This window comes from Pipistrellus hanaki, assembly GCF_964339955.1.
Source record: "Pipistrellus hanaki genome assembly, chromosome: 9".
NCBI classification, from domain to species: Eukaryota; Metazoa; Chordata; class Mammalia; order Chiroptera; family Vespertilionidae; genus Pipistrellus; species Pipistrellus hanaki.
Window position 1 is genome coordinate 72457236 of NC_140511.1, and position 27902 is coordinate 72485137.

Below are 27902 nucleotides of genomic sequence, written 5' to 3' on the forward strand. Positions count from 1 at the left end.
AACAGAGCACAGAGTCTTAGCTATCCTGTGATCCATTCATTCCCTGTCTTGCTTTCTCCCACCTTCACTTAATCTTCCTTAAATTCCTTCGATAGCAAGTGCGTAAAAGAAATTGCAAACTGCTATTCTCCTATTCTCCTGAGCATTTGAGGTCTTGCTTCCTGGCAACTGTAAGTTTGGCTCAAATAAATTCTTATAACAATTCTCTACAGGTTTGGGTGTTCTTAGGTCAGCAAGAAGATTCAGGAAAGAACTTGTTCTCTCTCCGATTGCTCCTCCAGTGTAAGGCTCCTTCCTACACCTCACATGAATACATACTCTATCACTCCAAAGACCCAGAAGTGCTTCTTCCAAGGCTTTTATCACTCTCAAAATAAATAAATAAATAAATAAATAAATAAATAACAAATCTCTTGGCAGAATGAGGTAGGAAAGAAGTTCTTTTTCAATATGACAGTGTCAAAATGAATCCAAAGGGGCCTAAACCTGATGAGAGATCCTGCTTCCCAGAGTAGTCCTGGTGTCATTCCACATGAGCCACCCAAGGGTTTGTTTTTCATCAGTCAATACTTTTTTCAATTATTTCAACTTGTCTCTAGTGTTTCTTGCTTTGGAATAACTGTCAAACATAATTAATAAATAAAATTCTAACAACAATATTTCAGAGAACAAGTAGGTTGTTCAGACCTGAAAGAGCATTTGGGCATTTCTCTTTATATAAAATATATTTTTTATTGATATCAAAGATGAAGGGAGGAAAAAGAGATAGAAACATCAATGATGAGAATCATTGATTTACAACCTTCTGAATACCATCCCCCCCGCACACTGGGGATCAATCCCAAAACCCAGGCATGTGTCCTGATCAGGAATCAAACTGGTTCATAGGTTGATGCTCAACCACTGAGCCGCACCAGCCATTTCTGAGTCAAAACTTCAATACAAGTGAAACAAAGGTTTCTTAAAGGTTTTATTATTCTTAAGCAATGAAATTAATATATATATATACCAAGCATGCAAACTTCCAACAGATCTGGCTTAATAGGCCACACCAGCTGTACCTACAATGTCTAATATCAGGCCAAAGCAAAAGGTTCCGATCCTTGAAAAGATTGAAACTACTGATCCCTTGATCCATTAATACTAATCATACAGTGATTATATGGCTTCCAGATGAAAGTGATTACTTTCAGAGAAGTCTGTTTTGAAAGAAACTCTTTAAAAACTCGCATTCATCCATTTAAGAGCCAAACAAGTGTCCACGTGCTGAGAAGCATCGCCACCCTGGCAGGAGAGTTTTCACAGATCAACATTCTGGCCTTCATCAGAATCCAGGGCCAGGTCCTGCCAGCACCTCAGAGGCTCTGTTCTTCTGCTCTGTGGTCAAGAGCAATATAAATCAAGAGCGGGTTCTCAGTGGCAAAGAGATTCTGAATGTGTTGCTAGAAGGAACGAAAAATTCATGGGGGAAATTTCTGTGCAACTCGGAGCAGCTGCACAAGGCCTTCTGCAAAGAGAATAGGGGATAAGCAATCATGCTTATAACAAGGTTGGGTGCTTTGAAAGTCATGGGGTGATTTTCACATTATACTCCTAGCCCAGAGCTATGTTTCTCTGGACAATAATATCTGCTCCTCATTTGTCCGGCCAAACCACTTCACTCGACTGCTTCTTGATCACATGCTCCTTGGTATCTGGCCTCCCCAGGAGCGACAGTTGTTAGGATTAAATAAGCAATTTAAAAACCAATCAATCATAAAATCAGAATGAATCCAAAGGAGCTAAATGCAGCAGACCGCTGTTTTGTCTAAATTCCCTTTGCAGTGCTCTGAATTCCACCTGTTTTGTGTTCTTCGTGGAAAGGGCGCAGGGAGGAGAGGATTACTTCAGCCTGGCCAGTCGGGAGTAATCGCGCTCTCCCTGAGGCTGGGTGATAATTGACTCATTATTCACAGGCAAAGCTCTCAAGCTGCAAATGCACAACCCAGGAGGGAAAAAACATGTGTCAGAAGCCCAAGGTGAGGGGCACAATGGCAGGAAGTTGAAATTTTTCAATGTCCAGGGCTAGGCACTTACAGAGAGAAAAATGTTGAGTGTCAAGTTGCTGAAAGCTTCTTTTCAGGAAGAAAATCTGAGTGGCCATTGAGTCAGGCAACTCATTCCATCCAAAAGTTATATTGTGGGCATCAACCATGTGCAAGAACCAGTCCTGTCCTCACAGAATTTACAAATTAGGAAGCTAAGCCAGGTATGCAAACCAGCAAAACAGAACACAACTATGGCAGATGATACAAGGGAGGTGCCACGTTAAAGAATGGTGAAATCTCAAGATCGGTTTGAGAAATCACAGAAGGCTTCACGCGGGCATGAGGTGTCTGAGCTGGGCTTTGCAACAAGCTACAATTTCTGCAGGTGGACAGGGTGAGGAGTTCTCCCACAAAGGGAAAGCTGCATGAGCACAGCCCCGAGGTGGGAAAGCACAGAGCCCGAGAAGAGTCACCAACTACTCCAGGGAGATGGGCGTAACACTTGGTGACACATGGAAGGGGTGATGTTTGAAGGGCACGACGAAAACTCTGTACTTGACCCAGGCCTTTGGGAGTCACAGCGCTGTGCTCTCTCTCAGAGGAAGTGGACAGAATTAGATCGAGGTTATTATATCCATCTTTCAGATGATAAATATGAAACTCAGAGATTTTAAAGACCACCTAGTTGGGAAGTAGCAGAGACTGGTTGTCACTAATCCCCATGTTCTTAACTAATAATGATAGATAGATAGATAGATAGATAGATAGATAGATAGATAGATAGATAGATAGATAATTGATTATTATGCATAGGCTCCCTTTACCCCTCATGCGTATAATCAACATCTATCTATCTATAATTATTAGTTAAGAATATAATTAATCTTTATAATTATGTATATATACTAGAGGCCCAGTGCACAAAATTTGTGCATGAGGGGGGAGTCCCTCAGCCCAGCCTGCACCCTTTCCAATCCAGGATCCCTCTCGCAATTTGGGACCACTGGCTTGAAACTGCTTGCCTGCCTGCCTGCCTGATCACCCCTAACCACCTCTGCCTGTTGGCCTGATGCCCCTAACTGCTCCCCTGCCTACCTGATGGCCCCTAACCACCTCTGCCTTGGCCCCTGCCCCCGTGGCTTTGTCCAGAAGGATGTTTGGAAGATGTATGGTCTAATTAGCATATTACCATTTTATTAGTATTGATAATAATCAACAGAATAGTTCAGGGAGGATAAATATTCCCTTAGTTTATCTCTAAAACACAGGATATGGTATTATTAATTAATTGATTGAGTATAGACATAGATAAGTCAGGGCTAATATGATTGTTCTGCTCCATAGTCATCCCAGAACCCAGGCTCCTCTATCTTTCTGCTCTGCCATTCCTCGGGCACCACCCTTCTCCACATGGTCCAGGATGATGCACCACCACACCCTTACTCCAAGCGAGAGGATGAAGAAACAGAAGAATGAAGTGTGTACATCTGTTCCCTTCTGTTATTAGTGGAGGTGTGGTTTCAGCTACTGTATCGAAGAAGCACCAAAACAGAGCAGCTGAGACAAGAATTGTTTCTCTCTTGTAACAGCTGAGGACGGGTGGCAGGCTCTGTTCCATGTGATGATCCAGGGATCAAGGTTAGTGGGGTGCTCTGCTATCCTCAGCACCCGGCTTCCATTTTGGGGTCTAAGGAGCTGCTTCAATGATTGCCTATGTCCAGCCAGTGGAAAAAGAATTTCTAAAAAGAGGCCAGGGCATGTATCTTAAAGATATGGCCATAAGTTATACATATCAATCCCCTCACTTATTGTCAAAAACTTAAGTCAAATGGCTATACCTAACTGCAAGCAAGACTAGAAAATGTAATCTTTATTTTGAGTGGCCACAGAGAAGCTAAAAATTCTATTGCTATAGAAAGAGCACTTTTTTTCTCTGTGTTTTGATGTGTATGTGTATTTTCTAATTTTCCTACCATGACCCTCCAAAATAAATTTTATTTGTAAAAGTTAAGAAGCATTTTCTCCTAAATCTGCAATCAAGGGAGTATACCTACATGTATCTCTTCTTCCTTAAAAAAAAAATCTTTCTTAGAAATACTGAAGCAAAAATATATATATGTAATATTTTACATTTGCACTTTTTCTATTTTAGAATCAAAATTCCTTTAACTTTATGTCTCTGTTTTAAATCATAATTAACCTAATCATAAAAGTTTACACTTGAGTAAATTTTTTGAATTTACCAAGTACCTTCGTGTATGAAATATATAACAGAAAAGGTACCAAAAGCAATGAAAGTACTGGAGGGGCATTTCCTAGAACTACATCAATAAGATGCCTCCATTGCCCAGGTGGCCCCCCAAGACTCTTGCCTGTGCCCTTGATAATGGCAAATGCTCGCAAAGAACCCAATTCTTCGACAATAGAAGTCGCCAGATTTCCCTGTGATGGAGTAACATTGGCCTATAGACAAGTGAACGGTAACCCTTCAGCTTGGCAAAGAATGTATGCTGAATCAAAGTTTACCATAAAATTCTGTAACTATTATATTCTAGCCTCTGGATCAGAGATTAACAAAATCATAGTAGAATCATTCCTGTAACCCACAACACCATTAAAGTGCCTTTTAAGTAATATAAAATGGTGCCCTAGCCAATTTGGCTCAATGGTTGGAGCATTGGCCCATGATTGAAGGATCCCAGGTTCAATTCTGGTCAAGGGCATGTACCTTGGTTACAGGCTTGATACCTGGCCCCAGTCAGGGTATATGCAGAAGGTAACCAATTGATGTGGCTCTCTCACATTGATGTTTCGCTCGGTGTCTCTGACCCGTCCCTTACACTCTCTCTAAAAATCATGGAGAAAATATCCTCAGGTGAGGATTAACATTAACATAAACAGATGATAGATAGATAGATAGATAGATAGATAGATAGATAGATAGAAAGAAAGATAGATGACATGAAATGAAAAATTATATTTAAAGTAAAACAACTGTTGTTACCCTTTGAGTGGAGAGTGCAAAGAGTTTCATAAAAGTTATGATTCTTCTTCCCAGAAAAAAAATAAATATTTAAAAAGCACAAAATTTTGAGGAATTCATACATCTCCCGACACCCTCCTTGATCTCATGTAGAGTATATTTCTCAACGCTGGTCTGAAAGTCAAGGTTCCTGGGCTGCACACTAAAACTACAAGATCAAATTGTGGGGCTTGATCCCCAGGAATCTGCATTTTAATGAGCAGATCTCCCAAGTGACCTTTACACATACTTAAGATAAAAGTCTCATATAAAGAGTCCATGGGGTAGAATCTAAAAATTGAGAATAAAAAAGAAGTATCTGATACCTTATCTTTGCCAAAGCATATAAAATACCCTTGCCTGAATGCCATGCATATTTAATCCGACCACCAGAGGCCAGTGTAGGATTAATCCCTGAACTGTTGTCTTATTACACCATAGACACTACACATAGACACTATTCAATGCATACTATACATAGTTAAGACCAGCTAACTATGTAGATAGTATTTGACACTTTTTATATTGTAGATGCAAGATGTCTTAACCTTATGCCCCACTCTTAAATCATAATAGTCCCCAAAATCATAAAACTTTACACTTGAGTAAACCTTTAAAACTTACCAAGCACCTCCATATATATATTTCCTCTGATCCTCACCACAGCCATATGTGACACCCTGAGCAGGCAGAATTATCCCTGATTTACAGGTTCAGAGACAGTAAGTGACAGGGCTGCAGTCTCAAAGAATTAATAAGTGCCTGAAGTAGGCCTTCTGAATCCTAAGCTGGAATTGTTGCCTTTTCCATTACACTGGCCCTGCCCACAACGAATAAGAAATATAAGGGCTCTAGACTAAACTCTTCCTACAACTACATCCCTTCACCCCCAAATCAAGCCCTTCTGTCTGCCTACACAAGGATGTGTCTACTTAAGACAACCTCTCTTACTCACGTAGGTGGAAGAAAGTTAGAGGGGACTAACTTTTTTCTCTCTCCTTTCCAAATAAATGCTTCTTAGAAGTTTTAAAACTTTCTGAGGTAGACTAACCTCTTCTGCACAAAACTGTACAATCCAGGACTCATCCACTGGCATACAGCATAAGGGCAGACCTAAATGCCACATGTCTTTCATTCCCTCATTCTTTCAAGGCGCTCCAGAACATCCCTCAGGGAGGAAAAAAAAGCTTGAAGTAAAAAAATAAAAAGAAGAAGCAGTCTACAAATTCACAGTTCTTATTCTTATTGCTATTTTATTAACTCATAAACAGTATTTATTCAAAATAAAACTGATGCAATCAAAAAAACCAACAGCAGCATTCTGGATATTGTTTTATCAGCACCAACTGGAGTGGTTAGTAGTGCCCCTCCAACCAACCTCTACACAGCCCATAAGCAATTGCATTGCTATTGTGTTGTCACACGTGGAGGGCATTCGGAACACACAGCACACAGAAATACATAAGAAGGACACATCAGAGTGGAGACCCTGTCTCCTCCATCTCGTATTCCCAGATTCTAGCTCAAATGACTAAAATATAGCTGAACACAGTTAGTAATTAAATGACCTCCATATTAGCAAGAAAAACGGGATTGATGCTGTAATTAGGGACTGGACGCAATGACTGGCTACAAGTCACACAAAACATAACTTATGGAGAAGAAGAGAAAAAAAATCTGGGACGAATCCAAGTTGGGGGTGTGGCGGGAGTGGGGGGGAGATACTATACATGTCATACAAGACAGGCTGCGGTTTGATTTTCACATAAGAAAGATATGCGTTTTGGTCAAGATACAGTTTCCTGTTTGCATCCTTTGGGTTTAGCTGACCATTTCAAAGAAAATATTATTGTTTTACGGCTGAAAGAACATAAAACCATCCAGGTTTGACTATGGACCCATTCAACTGAATCAGGGCATGCAGTCTTAGGATCACTTCAGTTTCAAGCTGGGTAATTGACTCTTCCATCCGTTTAACACTATCTTTAACAACCAGTCAAAATAATGTCTCAAGTTAAAGAGAAATGCACACAAAACAAATGGGCATGTACTTTTCCGTGTTTAAATGGGCTAGTTGAAGGTTGATAGTGACTATCTTAAAAGTTTATTTAGTTACTATAAAGTTCTCTGTTTGTGTTTTGTAGAAGTTCAAAATTCCATTTGCCGAAGAAAGTTTGCCTCTCTAATTTATATTTTATAATATATGCTGTATAATATGTGTGTGTTGAAAAGATATTGAGAAGTAAAGAAAATGATTTCTTTATCTGCGCATAAATCAAATTTAGGAACTTCTCACAATATCTCACTTCACTGAAAAAAACAAAAACAAAAACAAAAAAAACACTAGAAAAAAGAATTCATTGTAACAAACTACTAGGCATTAAAAACAATGCCCAAAGTACAACTTAAGGATTGTAATTCAAAATGTTGTAAATACTACTCAAATACATTCTCTTTCCTTATCCAATTATACCTAACTACAGCAGACACAGAAAACAAATGAATATCTATGGACCAAATATGCCTGGGTAGACTAAAAATGAATTATAACAACCACAGCGGAAGATTTATGCTAACACACTAGCATCTAACACCAAAATGGTTCCATCCGCTCAAAAACCATCAGAATTTCCTTCTGCATCTCAACCAGCATTTTTCGGTGTTTCGTCATTTGTCATTTTGTTCCCTAAGCATAGTGATTTAGCAATGACAAAGGAAAGATGGAAAACAAACAAAAATTGCTTAATTACAGATGTCTGCAGATGTTCCCCCAAAGAGAAAGAACAGGTGATGCGACTGATGCTGTTTCTTCCATAGGACTGCGCTATCAATGAGCTTACTTCATCCAATACTGTTCTCCTCCTTCAGTGTTCTGTGTCATGTTTGATGCAATGTTGTGATAAAGGAGTCACAGACAGATAGCTACTGAATTTATGCTCGGTAGAAAACCATACGCTTTTTTTTCTTTTCCTTTTATCCTTCGCAGCAATACCAAAATAGAAAGCAACCATCAATAAAAAGCTTTAAAAATAACACCACGCCCTCATTCTCTCCCTTGGGATGCCAGGTTAATTGTGTTCTCTAATTTCCTCATTGCTTTCATGGCAAGTCCTCGTGTGATGCCTTCTACGAATTTCTCTTGAGGGTAACATCCCAGGAGCCCAATGTCTTCAGCTAAAATATGTTTATTGCTGCTCGCTGAGTTAGTTTCAATGGTGCGCTTTGCTTTCCTGTTCAACTCACGTTTGCAGGCGTGTGTCCAGAGTTGCCTTTTTTAAATTTCTTTCTGTGGCTAACGGAAAAAAAAAAAGAAAGAAAACAGAAAGGCACTGCAAATGGGCTCTAAAAAAAAAAAAACACCACTCGATATTCAGTAGGGAATTGAATGACTGATAACAACAGCGCAGCAAATGTGGCTTAAGTGCCACCTGGAAGGGAAAGCCGGTCAGTTCGTTTCCAACTTCCTGTGGCAGACAATCTGCCGGTTGCAAGGGCATCAAAACAAGGCTGAGCCCGCTGGTCTCCAGCTAATGCTCTGCAGAAAACAACTGCAAAAGGCTGCCCAGCCAGAGGCGCTCTCTCTCTGCTGCTGTGCTGTCTTTCATAAGAGAAAGCCATTTTTATGCTTGGCTGACATGCCTTTCCTGCCCTGAAATTGGTTAAGAGGGCCAGCTGCTTTCTGGCACTTCCTTGGTGGTGTCTTTCTTGACAGAATTGGAAGTCGCTCCTCAGCGTGGGAAAAGGCTCTGTGTGCCCCTATGGAGGCTTAAAGGTGGATTTCTAATGCTAACATTCAAAACAGCTCTGCGGACCAGAATGATAGGTCAGCTTTGGAGATGGCTTGTTTCCTGCCCCGTCACCAGTTTCATTTTTAATTACATTCTTTAGAAGCTGTTAAATGTGAGCGGTGATGTTCCTTTGGCTGAACTGACAACTCGAAATGTATCGGTCGGAAAGTGTACACCAAATCCCAGCTCAAGATGCTAAGCTCTGGACGGAACATGCACTCAATGAGGACAAAATAAAGGACTCCCGTACTGAGAGCTGTGGTCTCCGTGGGCTCAGTGTCTCCCCGGCAAGATGCTGGTGACTGGCCTTGGACCTTCCTTCTCCCTAATCCTCTGTCAGTCACCTGTTGCCAAGTGCAGCATCTCAATGGCCCTTTTTGCTCCCCATTTCCTCCTCCCCTACCCTAGTCCATGTCTCCACAGAGAAATTTCAGTTCAGCCTCCTAGCTTGTCACCCCATTGCAGCTGTCTCTTCTCTTCTTGCCTCTACCTTTCTCAGCCATGTGTGTGTGTGTGTGTGTGTGTGTGTGTGTGTGTGTTTAAACTCTATTATGGCTCCCAGTTAGCTAGTGCGTCACATCCCAACAGTGTACTTTGCAGGCTCTTCTTCCTGTGCCTGCCCATTGAATGTGAGTGTTCCTTAGGGCTCGGTCTGAGGACTGTCTCACTCCGTCTCTTCATCATTCTGAATTCTCCTATTTTCTTTTCACTTATTCAACAAATATTTATTAAGCATCTACTTAGTCTACCATGTGCTGGTTCAGGCCCTGGAATAATAATGAGGAAAAACCCCACATTCTGGAAAAGATAGAAGAATCCTATTCTGAGGTAGTACATCTATTCTTGTGGCTCAAATCACCTGCATGCCAGAGACCCCCAGATCCTGAGAACTGCCCAGGGCTTAAGGTAAGGCAGAAAAGTGAAATGGGTCAGGCATGGGCTTTGCAGCCACATCGATTAGGACCATAATTCAAGGGCATTGCTAACTAGTCATGTAACCTTGGGCAAGTCTGTTAGGGCTGCCATCACAAAACACCACAGGCTGGTGGCTTAAACGCAGAAATGTCTTTCCTAACAATTCTGGAGGCTGGAAGTCTAAGATCAAGGTGTTGGCAGGTTTGGTTTCTCCTGAGGCCCTCCTCCCCCAGCCCTCTCTTTCGCTGCTCTCTTGCTGTGTCCCCTCACAGCCTTTTCTCTGTGAGAGCACTTCCCTGGTGGGTCTCTCTCTTCTTAAAGAACACCAATAATGAATAAAGCCAAAAATCTGCATCCTTATTTTCTCATGTAAATCTTAAAACTTGGTCTTACTCTCTTGAACTGAAGACACTATTAAGAATTCAATTATAACTGTCTCTCTAAAATAAATAAATATATATAATATACATATATATCTCCTTAAAAACTTTGATAGAACATTATATTTATTATCAAATATGTACCTCGGTTTTAAAAAACAGAGCAGCCAGGCCAACGTGGCTCTGTGGTTGAGAGTCAACCTATGAAGCAGGTCATGGTTCAATTTCCAGTCTGGGCACACGCCTGGGTTTCAGGCTTGAACCCCAGTGCGGGGCGTGCAGGAGGCAACTGATCAATGGTTCTCTCATCGTTGATGTTTCTGTCTCTCTCTCTCCCTGTCCCTTCCTCTCTGAAATCAATAAAAATATTTTTAAAGTAAATAAAAATTTTAAAAAATTAAATACCAGAGCTGTTCTTAAAAAAATTAAAAACCTATAAAATATGATCAACATAAATGTACTGGAGGGAGAATTATGCTATAATATGAACAGTTTCCAACTGTTTTTCAAAATACTGGAGGAGTATTGTGAATATCTTTCAATAAAGCTAGCTATAGTTTAATTTTTTCCAGGGAAATATTTTTAATAGGATTACTGACCCTTTTAACACTGTTAGAATGAAAATGAATCCCATCAGCACTCTGGCATATAACTATTATAAAATTAAATAGAACAGTCAATCAGTGGAAATGAGAATAGAGCTGAGAAACTAAAGAAATATACATAAGTATGCATGGTTTTAACCATGAATACTCTTTTTTTTTAATATATATTTTATTGATTTTTTTTTTTTTTTTTTTTTTTTTTTTTTTTTTTTTTTACAGAGAGGAAGAGAGATGGATAGAGAGTTAGAAACATCGATGAGAGAGAAACATCAATCAGCTGCCTCCTGCACACCCCCCACCGGGGATGTGACCACAACCACAGCACATGCCCTTGACCGGAATCGAATCTGGGACCTTTCAGTCCGCAGGCTGGTGCTCTATCCACTGAGCCAAACCGGTTTCGGCTACAAATACTCTTTAACAGAGAAAAGAGTCCACTACAGAGTAGCGAAACGACCAAACAGACAAAGAGAAATGAAGGGCTGAAAAGAAGGGGAAAACTATGAGTAAACAGCTTTCATGTTTTCCTTAAAACCGAATGAAACCTTGGCCGGTATGGCTCAGTGGTTGAGTGTTGACCTATGAACCAGGAGACCAAAGTTTTATTCCCTGAGGACACCTGCCCAAGTTGCAGGCTCAGTCACCAGTAGGGGGAGTGCAAGAGGCAACCAATTGATTTTTTCTCATCTTTGAAGTTTCTCTCTCTCTCCCTCTCTTTCCTCTCTCTGAAATCAATGAGAAAAAAAAAGAAGGAAAAAAAAAAAAAAAAAAAAAAGAACCATATCCACTTTGATCAGTTCTCCTATCACTCAACTCTTAGGCCTGCCCCTAAATCCCATTTGGTTCTTCAGAAGGTACTTAAATATTTCAAGAGGAAAAGGAATGCTTACTAATTTAAGCACTCACAACATTTCTGCACTCACAACTCTTTGTGCTTTAAGAGGAATTTTTTCAGGTCATTAGTTTATAATGTGAATGGCGCCTAGGGATATTTTGAAAGGAAAAAAAATAAAAAAATAAAAACCCTTGTGTGCTTGGAGATGCAGTTTATGTGATTTGTGTCATCATTTATTTCAGCTCAATTTGGGGCCCAAACTAAACTCAAAATGAAGTGGCCACATATGCAACAGTTTCTGTCTCAGCATGCAATGATCATACAGAACTCTGAAAAGAGAACAGCCCCTCTTACTCCCTCCAAAAAATATTATAACCTCATTGAAACAGCCAAGTCCTTGCAAGTTCTTGCTCTGCCACAGTACAAAAATAGTCAGCTTTACAAATAATTTCCAAAATAATTGTAATTATCAAAATGCCTTTGGCATACCAAAATGCATAAATTCAGCTGTTTTTACCCTTGTTTACACACACATACACCACCACCACCAGACATTGCATACCAGCATGTTTGGGTCCAATAAATATGGAACTAAATCATTCGCCTCAAAGAAAGCAAGCATCTTCCTAAACCCAAATTCCTAGGTGAAGGTGATTTGGTCATTATCATGATTAATCTGATCCACCTATCATGTCAAAATAGATCATTCAGAGTCCTAAAGGTAATTAGAGATTTCCTAAAGTCTCCTTTTCCCTTAAGTATAAACAAAACCACAGTCCACAACTTTTAAGGGTAAACAAAACAGGTACTGATATTCCAACTACTTTGCACAACGAAAGAAACAAGTTAAAATCACTTTTTCTTTGCTTCCTGATAACGACCCTACTTTTACATTTGTTGAGGACACATGAATCATGACTTAAAAGCATGACAAGTTTTTTCAGCATCATGATCTTTAAAATTATGAAACTCCTTATTCTCAATCTCAGGTTCGTGTTAGAATAGCCAGAGGAACTTTTACAAATTACTGATTTCTAGACCTCAGCTAAGACTTAGAGTGGGCCCTGGTATCAACATGCTCTAAAAGTTCCTCCGGTGAGTCCAAGGTGCAGCTAAGTGGAGAACCAACAGTCTCACAAGTGTGATCAATGACCCAGAAAGGACCAAGGTTGAGATCAAGCCAAGGGGGATCTGAAGCAGACTCTTCTACACTAATAAAAGAGAAACATGCAAATTAACCATCACTCCGTTACACCCACCAGCCAGTCAGGAGGGAATATGCAAATTAGAAGGAGAAAGATGGTGGCCGGCCAGCTACTCCAGGCATGGAGTGGCTGGGCAGAGCAGGACGCCTGCTATGAGAGGGAGGGCAGGGGGTGAGGGGATCTACAGCAGCGGCACTCTGCCCTGCAGCAAAGACAAAGATGGCATACTCTGGCCGGAGTCTGCAGCAAAGACGAAGACGGCAGCAAAGGCGGCAGACTCCGGCCAAAGTGAAGGCAGGAAAACCGGTGCTGGAAGCCAAGGGAAGGAAGGCCTATGGCACAAATCTCTTCATGCAATGGGCCTCTAATTTACAATATAAATTACAAACTCAAATGCCTACAGGAGCCACTTAAGTGAACGAAGTAGGCGATGTATACACACATTTTTAGATTGTGAGTGCCAGAGAGCGCCACAAACTAGGGAGCTCTCCGGGCAAGGGCTCCTGAGCTCCAGCTGATATTGCCAACAGGGAAAATAACAGGTAACAGATCTTCTCACTTATCAGAAAAAAATAGATCAAGATTTTTACGTACAATTTCGCAACTCTTAAATGTTGGCTCAATTTAAAAATCAAGAACAATACTGTAGGTGGCAAAAAAAAAAAAAAAAACACAAAACAAACAAACAAAAAAAATAACACGCATAATGACACACAGGACATAGGTTTGGCCTTTCAGCTTCAGTTAACCACTTCCGGTCTAAAAGTTTGTTTCCGTTGTACAAAAATCATAACATCATCATCACAACAACAATACCTAGCTTTCATTAAGTACTTACATGTTAGACAATATGCTAAGAGTTTTACACAGATTCTCTCAATTAACCTGCACCAACCTTTGGGGGTCTGTTATTATTCCCTTTTTCCTCGATAACCCTCTCCCCTAGGTCACATAGCCAGAAAGTGGCGATGCCAGGATACAAATGTGTGCAGTAAAACTCCACAGCCTATACTGTGCTATATTTCTTTAAAGTTTTAAATATGCTTAAACTGTTTGCACTTGGGTTTCTTCCTAAATAAAATGAAAAGATTATACTGATTGATTTCACAGGTCCTTTTTAGTTCTCAAATCCAATGGTTCTGACTCCATCATACAACTCCTGGTTGCATTAAAACTGTTGGTATTTATATGAATCAGCCATGAATGCCCTAATAAGAATTGTCTGATCAAAGGAATGGAATGAATGAATGAATTAATGCTCATCAAATAGTCTTTCGGGAAAGGCAAGTGAAGACATAAAATTATACTAAAATATTGATCTCTACTGCTATAGAAAGTTTATTTTCCATTTTACCTTTTGAAAGATAAGTAAAGGTGCTCAGAAATTCTTCGTATGTTTGCTCATGGCAATTAACAAACTTATCCAAGACTTCTTTAATCATTTTATCTTCATCCATTGTCTCCAGTTCTGGTATTTGGGCAGGCATTTCTATTCACGGGACCACTTTATCTGTGGAACAAAGAAAAGCGTAAGCTGGACAGTCATGCAGTACCAGCCTCTCAGAAAATACTGTAATGGGCAGGTGAAAGAATTGCAAGTACAAAAAGGGACAGGTCAAGATAGTTACTACTACAGTAATAAGCTCTAGTTCAAGAGTTCAGAGTTCATTCATATCCTGGCTTCTGAAGGGCTACCACAGTTTCATTTTTGCTTCAGTTTCCACATTTCCATCTCCTTAATTCACGCCTTTTCATCTTTGTATCGCAAATGTTTAACAGCTTAGGAAAGGGCATAGAGCTGGCAGTCAATCAATATGAGGCTAAAATTATAGACAGTCCCTGACTTAAGATGGTTCAACTTAGGATTTTTTATTTTATTTTTTATTTTATTTTTTATTTTAGCGATGGTGTGAAAACAATAAGCTCTCACCATACTTCAAATTTGAATTGTGGTCTTATCCTGGCCTTATGACATGCAGTACGATACTCTCTCCCGATGCTAGGCAGTCACAGGAGGCTGCACCTCCCAGTCAGCCACACAATCATGAGGATAAACAACTGATACTGTCTAGCGTGGTAGTAAATGCATTTTCAACTTAAATATTTTCAAAAACTTATGCTGATTTATCTCAATGCAACCCCATCATGAGTCAAGGAGTAACCTGTTCTCATTTGAGCAGGTACTCTGGTCTAACGTGGCTAGAAAGTGACAAAACACTCGTGTAAACTTGCCCAATTACTTCACCTGTGCCTTCCCTGACATGGCTTCAAGTCCTTTCATCCTCCTGATCAATCTACTTGGAAAAGGTTACACACCGCCCCCTTGCTTTTAAAACAGGCCATCCAGAAATGAAATCCAGACATGGTCTGGGTACACTGAGATGGGACGAACACCCACACTCTAAATAGTGCACTCCTGCCAAAACCGGTTTGGCTCAGTGGGGACTGAAAGGTCCCAGGTTCGATTCCGGTCAAGGGCATGTAGTACCATGGTTATGGGCACATCCCTGGTAGGGGGTGTGCAGGAGGCAGCTGGTGGATGTTTCTCTCTCATCGACGTTTCTAGCTCTCTATCCCTCTCCCTTCCTCTCTGTGGAAAATCAATAAAACATTTTTTTAAGTTGTTATTAAAAAAAATAGTGCACTCCTGCTACAAAGCTAAAGACCACATTCACGTTGCTGGCGGCCCCTCCACAGTGTCAGTTTACTTAGCACAACTAAGTGCCTTCTGGCAGAGACACAGTGAATGCCTCAATCCACACACAGTTTGAACTTCTGCTTTACTTATGAGGTTTCACCTTGTTAAGTTCCATTCATTCTGTATGGAATGTTAGTCTCACCTAGCTTTGAGAAAACTGACCATCTATAAAAAGCACAGGAGCAATTACTGCCTAAGTAGCTGGTATGATTCAGGGGGGATGGTAAAGAGAAGGGGTTCTCCAATACTGTATAGCAGAGAAAGCACCAAGATTCTTATATTTTTCTAAAACAAGGATAAAAATCAGTTATCTGTTACTCATCATATTTGGATAGCTCAGGAAAAAAATAAAAATGTTTTCACAACCTCATGTGGTGGAAGGATCTGAATTAACATGAAAGTACTTACAGCTTTCATTATTATTTCACTCAGAGTAACTATTCAGATAGTTCCCTGGAGAAATACTATCTGGCTTGCTTCCACGATGTTTTTCCAGACCCCACTGGAGATTTTGTGTAATATGTGGCATTTGCCCAGATTAACTTTCTAAACTCCAATCTATTCTGAATTCTGAAATACACCTGACCCCAAGGTTTTATTTTTTTTTTAATATATTTTATTGATTTTTTTTTTTACCTCCCTCCCTTCCTTCCATACATACCCTCCCTCCCCAGAGTTTTATGTCCATTGGTTGTACTTATATGCATGTATACAAGTCCTTCGGTTGATCTATTATCTCCCCCAGATCTCCCTCCCCTCCCCACTGTAAATTGACAGTCTGCTTGTTGCTTTACTGTCTCTATATCTATCTTTTGGTTCATCAGTTTATAATGTTCTTTATTATCCATAAATGAGTGAGGTACGCCTGACCCCAAGGTTTTAAATAGAAATTGTGACGTTACATGTACCTCCCAAGATGGGAATGAGGATTCAATGAATAGATAGGGCAACTCAAGAAGTCCTAGCCATGATGATCACAGCAATGACAATGGATGGGTCTTCGCACACAAAGACCTCTTTTGACTGTCACTATCTTTGAAGGCGCTGCTATTACCTTCAGATCAATCACGGTAAGTCCTCACTACAACCCCAGATAAAACATGGTGCTGTAAAAGACAGGGTGAAAATAAAACGTGGAGCTCTGTACCAACTCAAAATGAAAGAAACAGTTTCAAACTGTTTTTGTTGTTGTTGCTAATCCTCACCCAAGGATATTTTTCCATTGATTTTTAGAGAGAATGGAGGAGAGGGGAGAGACAGAGAGAGAGAAACATTGATGTGAGATAGACACATTGATTGCTTGCCTCCCACAAGGACCAGGCTGGAGATTGAACCTGCAACCAACGTACGTGACCTTTGACTGGAATCGAACCTGGGACCGCAGGCCGATGCTCTATCCACTGAGCCGAACTGGCTACAGCTCAAACTATTGTATGAATTAGATACAGGGAAAAGCATCAATTACAGTTTATGAAAACTTACTTGTAACACTGCCAACCTTCAGCAATCCAAAGTTTAATCAATTACGTTTGGAGTTGCTAGATAAAAAAATGATATATTCCCCCATAGCTATTATGCCACTACCAGTAGGACATGTACTTAATTCCAAGCATGTCAATGTCAATCCACTTTTTTCAGAATTGAACCAAAAAAAAAGAAACTCTAACACTGTATTATATCAATGTTGCTTGAACCATCTCGGGAAACTACGTCAGCAAGCAAACACCACACAGCAACAGTCACCGGTACTGGAGATGGCTGTAGCTGTCTCCTTTATGAATGATGACAGAAATTCCTTTCAACTTCCCAATTCTCAAACTGGAATAGTTTGAATAGTTAGCCTTAGCACATGTCAGCTTTACTAAACTGCGCCCAGCACAAATTCAAAATCCTTCAAGACCTTTAATTTCCTTCACATGATGATCACAGTAAAGAAGAGGTGATGCTTTCATTGACTTTTTTAAGACTTCTGGAAAAATCCAGTTTCACAACATGTTACTATTGGAAGCATTTAACAAATACCCACCTTCAAATGTGGAACTATCCCTGTCTGTAAAAATACAAAAAACCTAATGTGAAAAGTCCCCCGGGACTGACAGAGCAGCTCAGCACTCGCCAGACAGTCGAGTGGTTTATGCAAATCCTAGCGGTTTTCTAAAAGGAAGCAATGCTTTTTCAGTTACTATTCATATTGTGTTTGTGTTTTTATCACAAAGTATTTTTTCAAAAGAACGGGAGAGAGAGGGAGACTTGCCTGGATAACAAGATTCTTTGTTTCGCTTTGTTTTCATGTGTTTATGCTTAGAAGCTCCACATGAAAAACCCAGAAAGTATGAGGATAAGTCAATGCGTATAAATATCTACTGGCAAATCATAAGTATCACCGTCACAATCACAGCCTCCAGTAGGAAACACTGGAGGAAGCATTGCTCTGCTCAGACTGCTAAACATCACAGGAAAACCACAGGCTTGGTGAGATACAGGGTTCTCTTCTTATCCGGCCGCTTATAGCAAGGGAGCCCTCCCTGAAGTCCAGTTTTCTACCACCACCCAAGCCAGCCAGTGCTGTGTGCTCTCTGAAAGGAGCTCGTTATGAATCATGGTGTGTGGGATTACCACCACTGACTTAGCACTTCGTTGATGTTTACCTTCAGATCCCTGCTCCATGCAGCTTACTTACACAAAACACAACTTTCAAAGACAAGAGTGGTAAGCCTTAAGAAACAAGATGCCATGAGCTAGTCTCCTCTCAATGTGCATAGCCTGCTTTTTAAATTTTTACTTTATTGTAGAGAGAGAGAGAGAGAGACAGAGAGAGAGAGAGACAGAGAGAGAGAGACAGAGAGAGAGAGAAATTGTTTTATTGTTCTACTTAATTATGCATTCATTGGTAATTTCTTTATGTGCCCTGATTGGGATTTGAACCCATAGTCATGGCATACTGGGTCAATGCACTGACCAACTGAGTGACCTGGCCAGGCCCATAACCTGCTTTTTAACAGCACAGAGAGAGCTGTATGTCCACAATCAGGTTTAAAAAAACACCTGGAGCCGAAACTGGTTTGGCTCAGCGGTAGAGCGTCGGTCTGCGGACTGAAAGGTCCCAGGTTCGATTCTGGTCAAGGGCATGTACATTGGTTGCGGGCACATATCCGGTAGGGGGTGTGCAAGAGGCAGCTGGTCGATGTTTCTCTCTCATCGACGTTTCTAGCTCTCTAGCTCTCTCCCTTCCTCTCTGTAAAAAATCAATTTAAAAAAATAATAAATAAATAAATAAAAATAAATTAAAAATAAATTAAAATAAAAAACACCTGGAGGCTTACCACTGATATTTAAAATAATAAATAATACATTTTTAAATATTTGTCCAGGAGCTATCAAAACCCACGTTCTCAAATTCTCATAGTTCTGCTCAACAAAAATCTCCCACTGTGCTAAAAGGTAGGATGGGATATGATCAAAGTAAGTCTCCCTGCATAAGGAAACGAAACCATCAACCCTGATATTTCACAGGTTGAGTCTCCCTTTGTAGTTTGGGAAACGAACAAATCTCAAAAAGACCAAGTTGCATTGTAAGGGTACTGATTTATTTATGACAGAAGAGACCCGGTATGAACTGATTGCTTCTCCCTTGACTTAACTACACCTATTTTGAACCCTCTCATTTTTTTAGGTCTTTCAGTTCATATTAAGAAAAGAGAAAGAAGTCCAGTGACAGAAGTTGCCACAGATTCTTAGAGTTGATAGAAACAGGAAGGTCATCTAGTCCAACCATAGTGAGTGAGTGAATGAATGAATGAATGAATCTGGGAAACTTTAGTTGGGGTTTTTGTCATCTAATGACTCTATTGATGAGGAGTACTGTGTGGCTCTCACGTCATAAGTAATGAAGACATGCTCATGATTATGAATCTCAAGGTCTATAGGAAGTCAGCAGGAAATTAGGCAAAAAGCAACAATCTCCCCCTGGAGGGGAGCAACTATGCCTCCGACTATATTCTGTACCCAGTAATACTGTTGTTTCAAATATCGATACTTACCAATACAAAGAAGAAAACAAAGGAAAATATAAAAGGAATAAAGAAGAAGGCATGAATACAAATCTTAAAAAATAGAAAAGAATCTCAACTCCTTTGCTGTTTCCCCCCACACACACACACCAAAGATGAGATAAAAACATACAATTCTAACATCAAAGAATATACTGCACTTCAAGTTATAAGCTTTTGCCAACAAATCTATTCTAACACTTAAAAGGCATGGAATTTTTCATTATCACCAAAAATCTTGATGGCATAAGCATCTATATTTTACATAAATTCTCCCAGGTGCACTGCAGTGAATATCAAAGGAAGCACTGAGAGAGAGAGGTCTTTAGAAAAGAGTTGAGTTGTCATCCATGCAGAGGTCTCACTAGGAGGCATGCCTTAGCTATACTTTTTTCCTGGGCCAAAGCTCATCTTAAGGAAAAATGAAAAAGAATTGCCTGTAATAAAAAATGCAGGCTTACTACATGCTTACCATGAACATAGATATCATGATGTTTTCCTTAACAGGACAGGTTCTAGCTCCTCTCCTAATGAAGACTGTAAATCTACACGTTCAATACAGGACTCCATTTTTGTAACAGGAATGACTATGATGACCTGCTTCATGATTAGTGATATGGAAAGGAGTGAAAACATTTAAAAATAAAGTATGTAATAGGAATAAGAACAATAGATCAAGGCAAAAGAGTGAATTTTATAGAGGAAGCAGGAAATATATATAGACAATCTGTAGGATACGGGACTAGGCAAAAGTACAATCCATAAAAGTACTGATCAATTAAACCTTAGAAAAATTAAAAACTTTGCTCTGTGAAAGATCCTGTTAAGATGCAACGAAAAATTACAGACGAGGAGAAAATATTTATAAGTCACATATCCAATAAAGGACCAACATATGGGATACAGAAAGAATTCTCGACACTCACTAAAGAAAAAAATCCAATTTAAAAAGGACAAAAGACACACATAGATATTTCAGCAAAGAGGATATTTAATGGAAAATAATCTCATGAAAAAGTGTTCAATATCATTAGCCACTAGAGAGATGCCAATTAAAACCACAATGAGATACTTATTAAAAATGACTAAAATAAAAAATTGTGATAATGCTGGCAGGATGCAGAAAAACTGAGTAACTCGTATGTTGCTGGTGGCAGTGCAAAATGATTCAGCCATTCTGAAGAGTTTGGCAGTTCCTGACAAAACTAAAAATAGACTTAGCATACAAACGAACAACTGCATTCTTTGCATTTATCCCAGAGAAATAAAGACGTATTCCGATGAAAAAGTTATATATGAATGGTCACAGCAGCTATATTCACAATAGTAAAAAAAAAAAAAAAACAAAAAAAAAAAAACAGAAAACAATCCAAATGTCCTTTAGTGGGTGAACAGTTAATCTGCGGTACATCCCTACCATGGAATATTACTCAGCAACAAAAAGGAACAAACTACTGATTCATTCAATAACCTTGATGAACCTCAAAGGAATTATGTGGAGAAAAAGCCAATCTCAAAGGGCTATATACAGACTGCATGATCCCATTTATATAACTTTCATGAAATGACAATAATCAAGATAGATGGGGAACAGTCAGTGGTTACTGGGGTCATAAATGAAGGGAAGAGATGAATGTGAATATCAATGGGGTAAGGTAGTGGATTCCTATAGTGGTGTTACAGCTGAGTGTCTTGATTGTGGTAGTGGTTATGCAAGGCAACACATGTGCTATAGTTGAACTACTCACACATACAAATGAGTGTATATACAGCTAGTGAAATCGGAATATACCCTGTGGATTCTACCAATATCCATTTCCCACATGTACTACTACATTCTTACAAGGTGTTAACATTGCAAAAGGCTGGATCATGGAACCTCTATGGTCATCTCTTTTTTTTTTTTAATTTAAAAATATATTTTATTGATTTTTCACAGAGAGGAAAAGAGAGGGATAGATAGAGAGTTAGAAATATTGATGAGAGAGAATCATCAATCAGCTGCCTCTTGCACACCCCCCCCCCACTGGGGATGTACCCACAACCAAGATACATGCCCTTGACCTGAATCAAACCTGGACCTTTCAGTCCGCAGGCCGATGCTCTATCCACTGAGCTAAACTGGTTTTTTGCTATGGACATCTCTTTACAACATCATATGAATCTATCTTATGAATCTATAAAAGTTTTAAAAAGAGGGAGAGAAGTGTAGATGAAGGTTGAGCCACTTTAACGCAAAAGGGATTTAGGAAAAGAAAAAAATTATCACTGAAAGTTTTACCAGGAATGTTGGCACTGTTGTTTCCCCCCTGCAGAAAATTCTGGAGGACGGGAATAAAGCTAATCTATAAAATGCCATGTTTAAACAGAAGCTTTCCTCTTGAAAAATTTGCTTCCCTATCCTTCTTATTCATCCACGCGACTGTAATGAGGTTTCTTGAGGCTATCATTCATTAAGCCTGGCTGTTCATCAGCAGATTGTATAAAATCAATTTTATTTCCCCAAAATATAGTCTTCCTCCAAGCTGTGTAAGTCAATCCAGACATATCTGCATTGGCTCACTGAGGCAGGTCAACTGAGTATTAGACTATTTTCAATTACACAGTTCTGCATTCCATTAAACAAAGAAAAAGGCAAGCAGTTAAGCACTCAAACTGCCTCTCTCTGCTCTCTGCTGTCATTTTTTTAAAAAAACAGATCACCTGTGGATGTGGAATCTAAAGAATACACCCATAGGACAAATTTCAGAAAATCCATTGTTTCTGAAGTCAGGGAAAATATCTTTTCACCACCATTTTTTTTTTTTTTTTTTTAGTTGCTTTAAAAAACAAACAACTTTGGAGTTGTGGGTAACCACAAGTAAAAGCCCTATCTTCATCCCCTAACAAAACTCCCACATCAATCTACCTCCAGGCTAGCACGTTTATTAAGAAAAATGGGCAATACACATTGATCAGCCATATTCAACATTGACCTCCTTCCTTCAGAACTGTCATCAACCACATCAATGAGTTGTCGACAATCATAGTGTTCCGGTGAACATTTCTTGAAAGGCCCCTTTCAAAGCTGGGAATCCATAAGGTTCCAGAGTCACTTACAGCTCTATAATCATGCAATACGATTTAAATCATAAAAGATGTATTAGCTCATTATAATCCCGCCTTCACATGAGATGCAAAGTCCCGTTAATGCTTATTTGATCTGGATTGCACAACTGTAACTGGAAGGCATCCACTCCTGAATAAGAGTATCCCTCTCTCTCCAGCTTCCTGAGCCTGGTGGCCACCTGCGCCCAGTGTGGTACACAGCGCTTTATACTAGAAAGCCTATTTTAAAGCAAAACGTGCACAGTTGGTTAGGAGCAGGTGTAGACCAACGGAACTAAATCAACTCCACTTGCAGGAGTTCATTTCTAAGTATTGCAAAATGCCAGATCTTGCAAATAAAATCGACCTTTTCATTTGACATTCTCTTAAAAGAAATGAGATTTTAAAGATGTATTTACCAACTATTTTAATTTTTTTCACATTATACAAGACCTTTATTTTTTTTAATTTCTTTATTGATTATGGTATCACATAATTGTCCTCATAAAATTTCCTAAAGCCTCCTAATATGTAAATTTTAAAAAGGGGTGAAAGTGGAAAAATTCCCAACTATTTTTAATTCTAAATTCCTAAGAATGTGAAATTATAAATGGGCTTTAAAAATAATGCATCCAATTACTCTCAGAATTTTTATTTGCAATTTTGCCTCAATTTACACAAAACAAACACACAGACACACATACAAAATTTCTTTTTTCCAACATGGTTTTTATACTCAAGGTAGATATTAAGAACACAAAAGTGAAATTTTTATTAGTACAACACTGTAAAACACCTATGAAATTTCCCCCCATTTAAATTTATGGCAAAGAATACACCTTAAATCAGAAAACATGGAACATAGAAAAATACCAGTAATTCTGGTAGGTGGCCATATTTAATTAATTGCTTTAAACAAAAAAATGACAAGTCACTTGTCATGTTCTTCTCTTGACAATCCATCATACTAACTGTAGATGGCTTCTGTCCCTATATTTGCTTTTCCTTCCTCTTTTCTCCTCTCTGTCAGTTTCGGTTGTGACTCCTATATTGTGGGATTCACTCAACAAGCCAAACTTCTCCCTTTCCTTTACTATTTATATTATTTTCTTAAAAATCAACCACCTAGTCCAGTCAGTGTAGTTCAGTGGTTGAGTGTCGACCTATGAACCAAGAGGTCATGATTCGATTCAGTCTGGGCTCAATCCTCAGTGTGGGGTGTGCAGGAAGCAGCCAATCAATGATTCTTTCTCATCATTGATGTTTCTCTCTCTCTCCTGCTCCCTTCTTCTCTGAAATCAATAAAAAACATTTTTTAAATCAAGCACCTATTAAAATTTCTTAAATTGTCTATGCCTATCCAAATGCTATGAAAAGTTGCCATCAGCCTTACTTCAAACACTAAGTCATTGAGCAATGATGTAATTTAAGTTGTTTCTGCATTTATAAAATGGGGATGGAGATGCTTGAGGGGTGCCCTGGGCTTCTTGGTCAACACTGTCATGAGTTCATGGAACAGCATTTCTCCACTACCTCTCCTCAACCCACCAGGTACACACACCTGCAGCTCTGTCACCTGGTTAAGTTACTTGGCTTCTCTGGCCGTAAGTTTGTTTGAATATAAAAATAAAGGGACTGGACTTGAAGCTGTCTTCCATTTTTGACATCCTGTTTTTCTCCAATTATGCTTGCTTTTTGTCCAATTACTACGTCAGTATATCTCATTACTTTTATGTCCCCTGTGGAATAGAAATTATTTTATCCTGTAATTACACTGATTTGTATTCTTTATTCATCCACTGTTTCTTGGATTTAAGGTAGGAGAAATTAGGAGAAGTTAGAATTTAATTCTGCCTCAAGGTTTAAGAATGAGTAACCTTTAATTTAGTAACCTATAATTAAGATTTCTTGGCGTACTTTTAAGGGTAAGCATGGAAAGAATCTGGGGTATCTTTATCCACAATCAAAAGTTGTTTCATCCTACTATCATGCACGTTCCTTAAGGGCAAGATCTATGTCTATGATTTTTCTCCATTTCTCCCCATGACTGTGCATAGTGGACATACAATACATTTTTTATATCTCACATTTAGTTTCTTTGATGAACCCTTTGGTAGATTGGGACCTTGGATAAACATTAGAATAGAGCACAAAGAAATGAAAATTTTTATGGTTATGTGATAGGTGTACTAGGTGGTATATATTTTTCTTGATGCAACCCTTTTTAATTAATTGTTTTATTGTAAAATTATGTCAGCTACAATAATTAAGACTATGGAATTGGTGAAAGAAAAGGCAAATGGATTAATGGAACAGAATAGACAGCCCAGAAATAGACCTACACAAATATAGTTAACTGATCTCTGACAAAAGAGCAAAGGCAATACTACAATGTAGCATGGACAGTATTTTCTACAAATGATTCTTGAACAACTGGCCATCCACATGCATAAAAAATTTAATCTAACCACGGACAGTACACCCTTCACAAGAATTAACTTAAAATGGACTACAGACCTAAATACAAAACACAAACCATAAATTTCCTAGGAGAAAACATAGAAGAAAGCCTAGATGACCTTGGATATCTCTTGACAACTTTTTAGATACAACCCTAAAACCATGATCTATGAAAGAAATAATTGATAAGAGAGACTTCATTAAAATTAAAAACTTCTGCTCTCTGAGAGACACTGTGAAGAGAATGAGAACACAAGCCACAGACTGAGAGAAAATATTTGCAAGAGACATATATGATAGAAAAAAAATTATCCAAAATACAAAAGAACTCTTAAATTTCAACAATAATAAAACAATGTGATTTAAAGACTAGGCTCAAGTCCTTAACAGACACCTCAACAAAGAAGATATACAGATGACAAAGAAGCACAGGAAAAGATGCTCCACATAACATGCCATCAGGGAAACACAAATTAAAACAATGAGGTGCCACTATTCAACCATCTGAATGGCCAAAATCCAGAACACTGACAACACCGAATGTGCAGCAACAGGAACTCCTGTGCATGGCTGGTGGGAATGCAAAATCACACAGCCACTTCGAGAGACAGTTTTGGCATTTTCTTACAAAACAAAATATACACTCACCATATGACCCATCAATCCCACTCCTTGGTATTTACCCAAAGGAGCTAAAACTGATGCCCACACAAAAACGGGCACATGGATGTTTATAGCAGCTTTATTCATAAATGCCCAAACCTGGAAACAACTATGATGTCCTTCAGTAAGAAAGTAGATAAACAATGGTCCATACAGACAATGAAATGCCACACACACACACACACACACACACACACACACACACACAAGAGCTATCAAGCCAGGAAAAGATAGAGAGTAGCCTTTAAGATTACATACTGTGTGATTCCAACTATAGGCACACCACACCTCATTTTACTGTGCTTTACTTTATTGTGCTTCACAAATGTTTCAATTTTATTTTATTTTATTTTATTTGCAAATTGAAGGCAAGACCCTCCACTAGCAAACTGATCGTAATTCGCTTTACAACGTTGCTAAAAGGGAAAACTATGGGAACAGTAAAAAGAGGAGGGAGGGATGAATACTCAGAGCACAGGGTATTTTTAGGGTAGTGAACTTTTCCTATATGACACCATAACTGTAGATGCAGGTCATCTTACATTTGTCAGAACCCACAGACTACACCACACCCGAGGCAAAGTATGGACTTCAGGTGACAATGATGTGTCACTGTAGATTCATGGACTGTAACAAATGTACCTCGGGGGGGGAGGGGTGTTGACAATAGGGGAGGCTATGGGTAGTGACACAGGAGGGACATGGGAATCTCTGTAACTTCCACTCAATTTGCTGTGAACCTAAAACTGCTCTAAAAAAATATTATTCAAAAATGAAGTCAACTTTTGCCACCTGTCATTTATTCTTCCTTTGATGGTGAAATTTTGGGGTGGGAGTGGGAGAGGCTACCAACAGAGTTGGATGGGCACTCTAAATACCATATCTCATTTAATCATTTGCAACAACCGTTTGATGTAACTATTTCTATTACCCCCATTTCAGAGATGGGGAAAGAAGCTTAGAGATTAAGTAGACGCCACCTGGAAATGGCAGAGCGAGCAGAGAAAATCAGGTCAGCTTGACTCCAAAGCCCACTGTCTCGATCATTCCCTTGTACAAAGATTACACAGCAGCTCCCTGATATAAGCTAGTAATAGGTCTCCAATAACTAGAACTCCTTTCTGAGGCTTCCATAAGAGAAAATGAAACCGTCAAAGCACAAGTGCAAGTCAAAGTGACTGACAATGGGCCCAGCTGGCATCTCAGTGGTTAGCGTCAACCTAAAAAAAAAAAAAAAATCAGGAGGTCATGGTTCATTTCCCAGGCAGGACACATGCCCAGGTGTCAGGCTTGATCCCCAGTGTGGGACGTGCAGGAGGCAGCCCACCAATGATTCGCCCTCATCGCCCTCATCATTGATGTTTCTATCTCTCACTCCCTCTCCCTTCCTCTCTGAAATCCATAAATATAAATATTTTTTTTAAATTATTAACAATGGTAGTAATGGTCACTGCTTTAGGAAAAATAAGTTCCCATTTGTTTCATAATAGCATTTACTTAAATCATAGCAATGATATTCATTTTCTAAATTCTGCGTTTTTTGGAAAAAATTTTCAACAAAAACATAAATAAGGTTCCAAACAGATTTTCCCTTTATCTTTACCGAGCAGAGGGCGGTATGTCCACTGGTTGCCAGTAAGGAAGTAGTTAAATCTTGAGAATGCACCCTGGTGGATATCTCCCTCAACCATCTAAAGATAAAAAAAAAAAAAAAAAAAAAAAAAAAGGTCACAGTCAGTTACTCCCCTTAAAGCAGCGTTCGCCTGAACATCTGCAGGCGCACGCACTCTCTCTCTACCGTCGCCTTCTGCAGGCCCCGGTCAGAGTGGGCAGCCAGTGTGTCTTCCCCCAAGTCCTGCTAACATTCGCGGCCACGACTGTCAGAGAGGAGTGAAGCAGCCCCCCCTGGCATTCAGGTAGGTCCAATTCCTTCATTTCTACCAAAGCCAAGAGATGCACCCCTGTGTTTGTCAGCGGTAAGGGAGAGACCCCTTCCGCAGCCTGGCAGTTAGCAGGTGGACTGGATGTCCAGATGGGGAAGGGATGATGTCGAATTGGGAAACTCCTGGGCTTTCTGGTCTCAAGCTGCTGCAAGAATTTAATTCCTGTGGCACCAGAGCCCAGGTATTCATTCATCTTAGGGCAGAAATAATTCTCTGGCCTCAATG

At 39.4% G+C, this 27902-nt stretch overlaps 1 protein-coding gene across 2 annotated transcripts in view; it reads right to left on the reverse strand.

The window, feature by feature from the left end:
• IFTAP (intraflagellar transport associated protein) overlaps positions 1–27902 on the reverse strand; it is a 53403-nt gene that overhangs the window by 21016 nt on the left and 4485 nt on the right. The window contains exons 1-2 of one of the 2 annotated variants that reach the window (XM_084895327.1): positions 16780–16898; positions 14132–14287 (exon numbers count right to left, since the gene is read on the reverse strand). In XM_084895327.1, coding sequence (XP_084751453.1) covers positions 14132–14264 — 133 coding nt within the window. In that variant the 5' untranslated portion in view covers positions 14265–14287; positions 16780–16898. Of the gene's footprint in view, positions 1–14131; positions 14288–16779; positions 16899–27902 lie in introns of those variants that run through there. The other variant, XM_084895328.1, reaches the window with a different exon arrangement.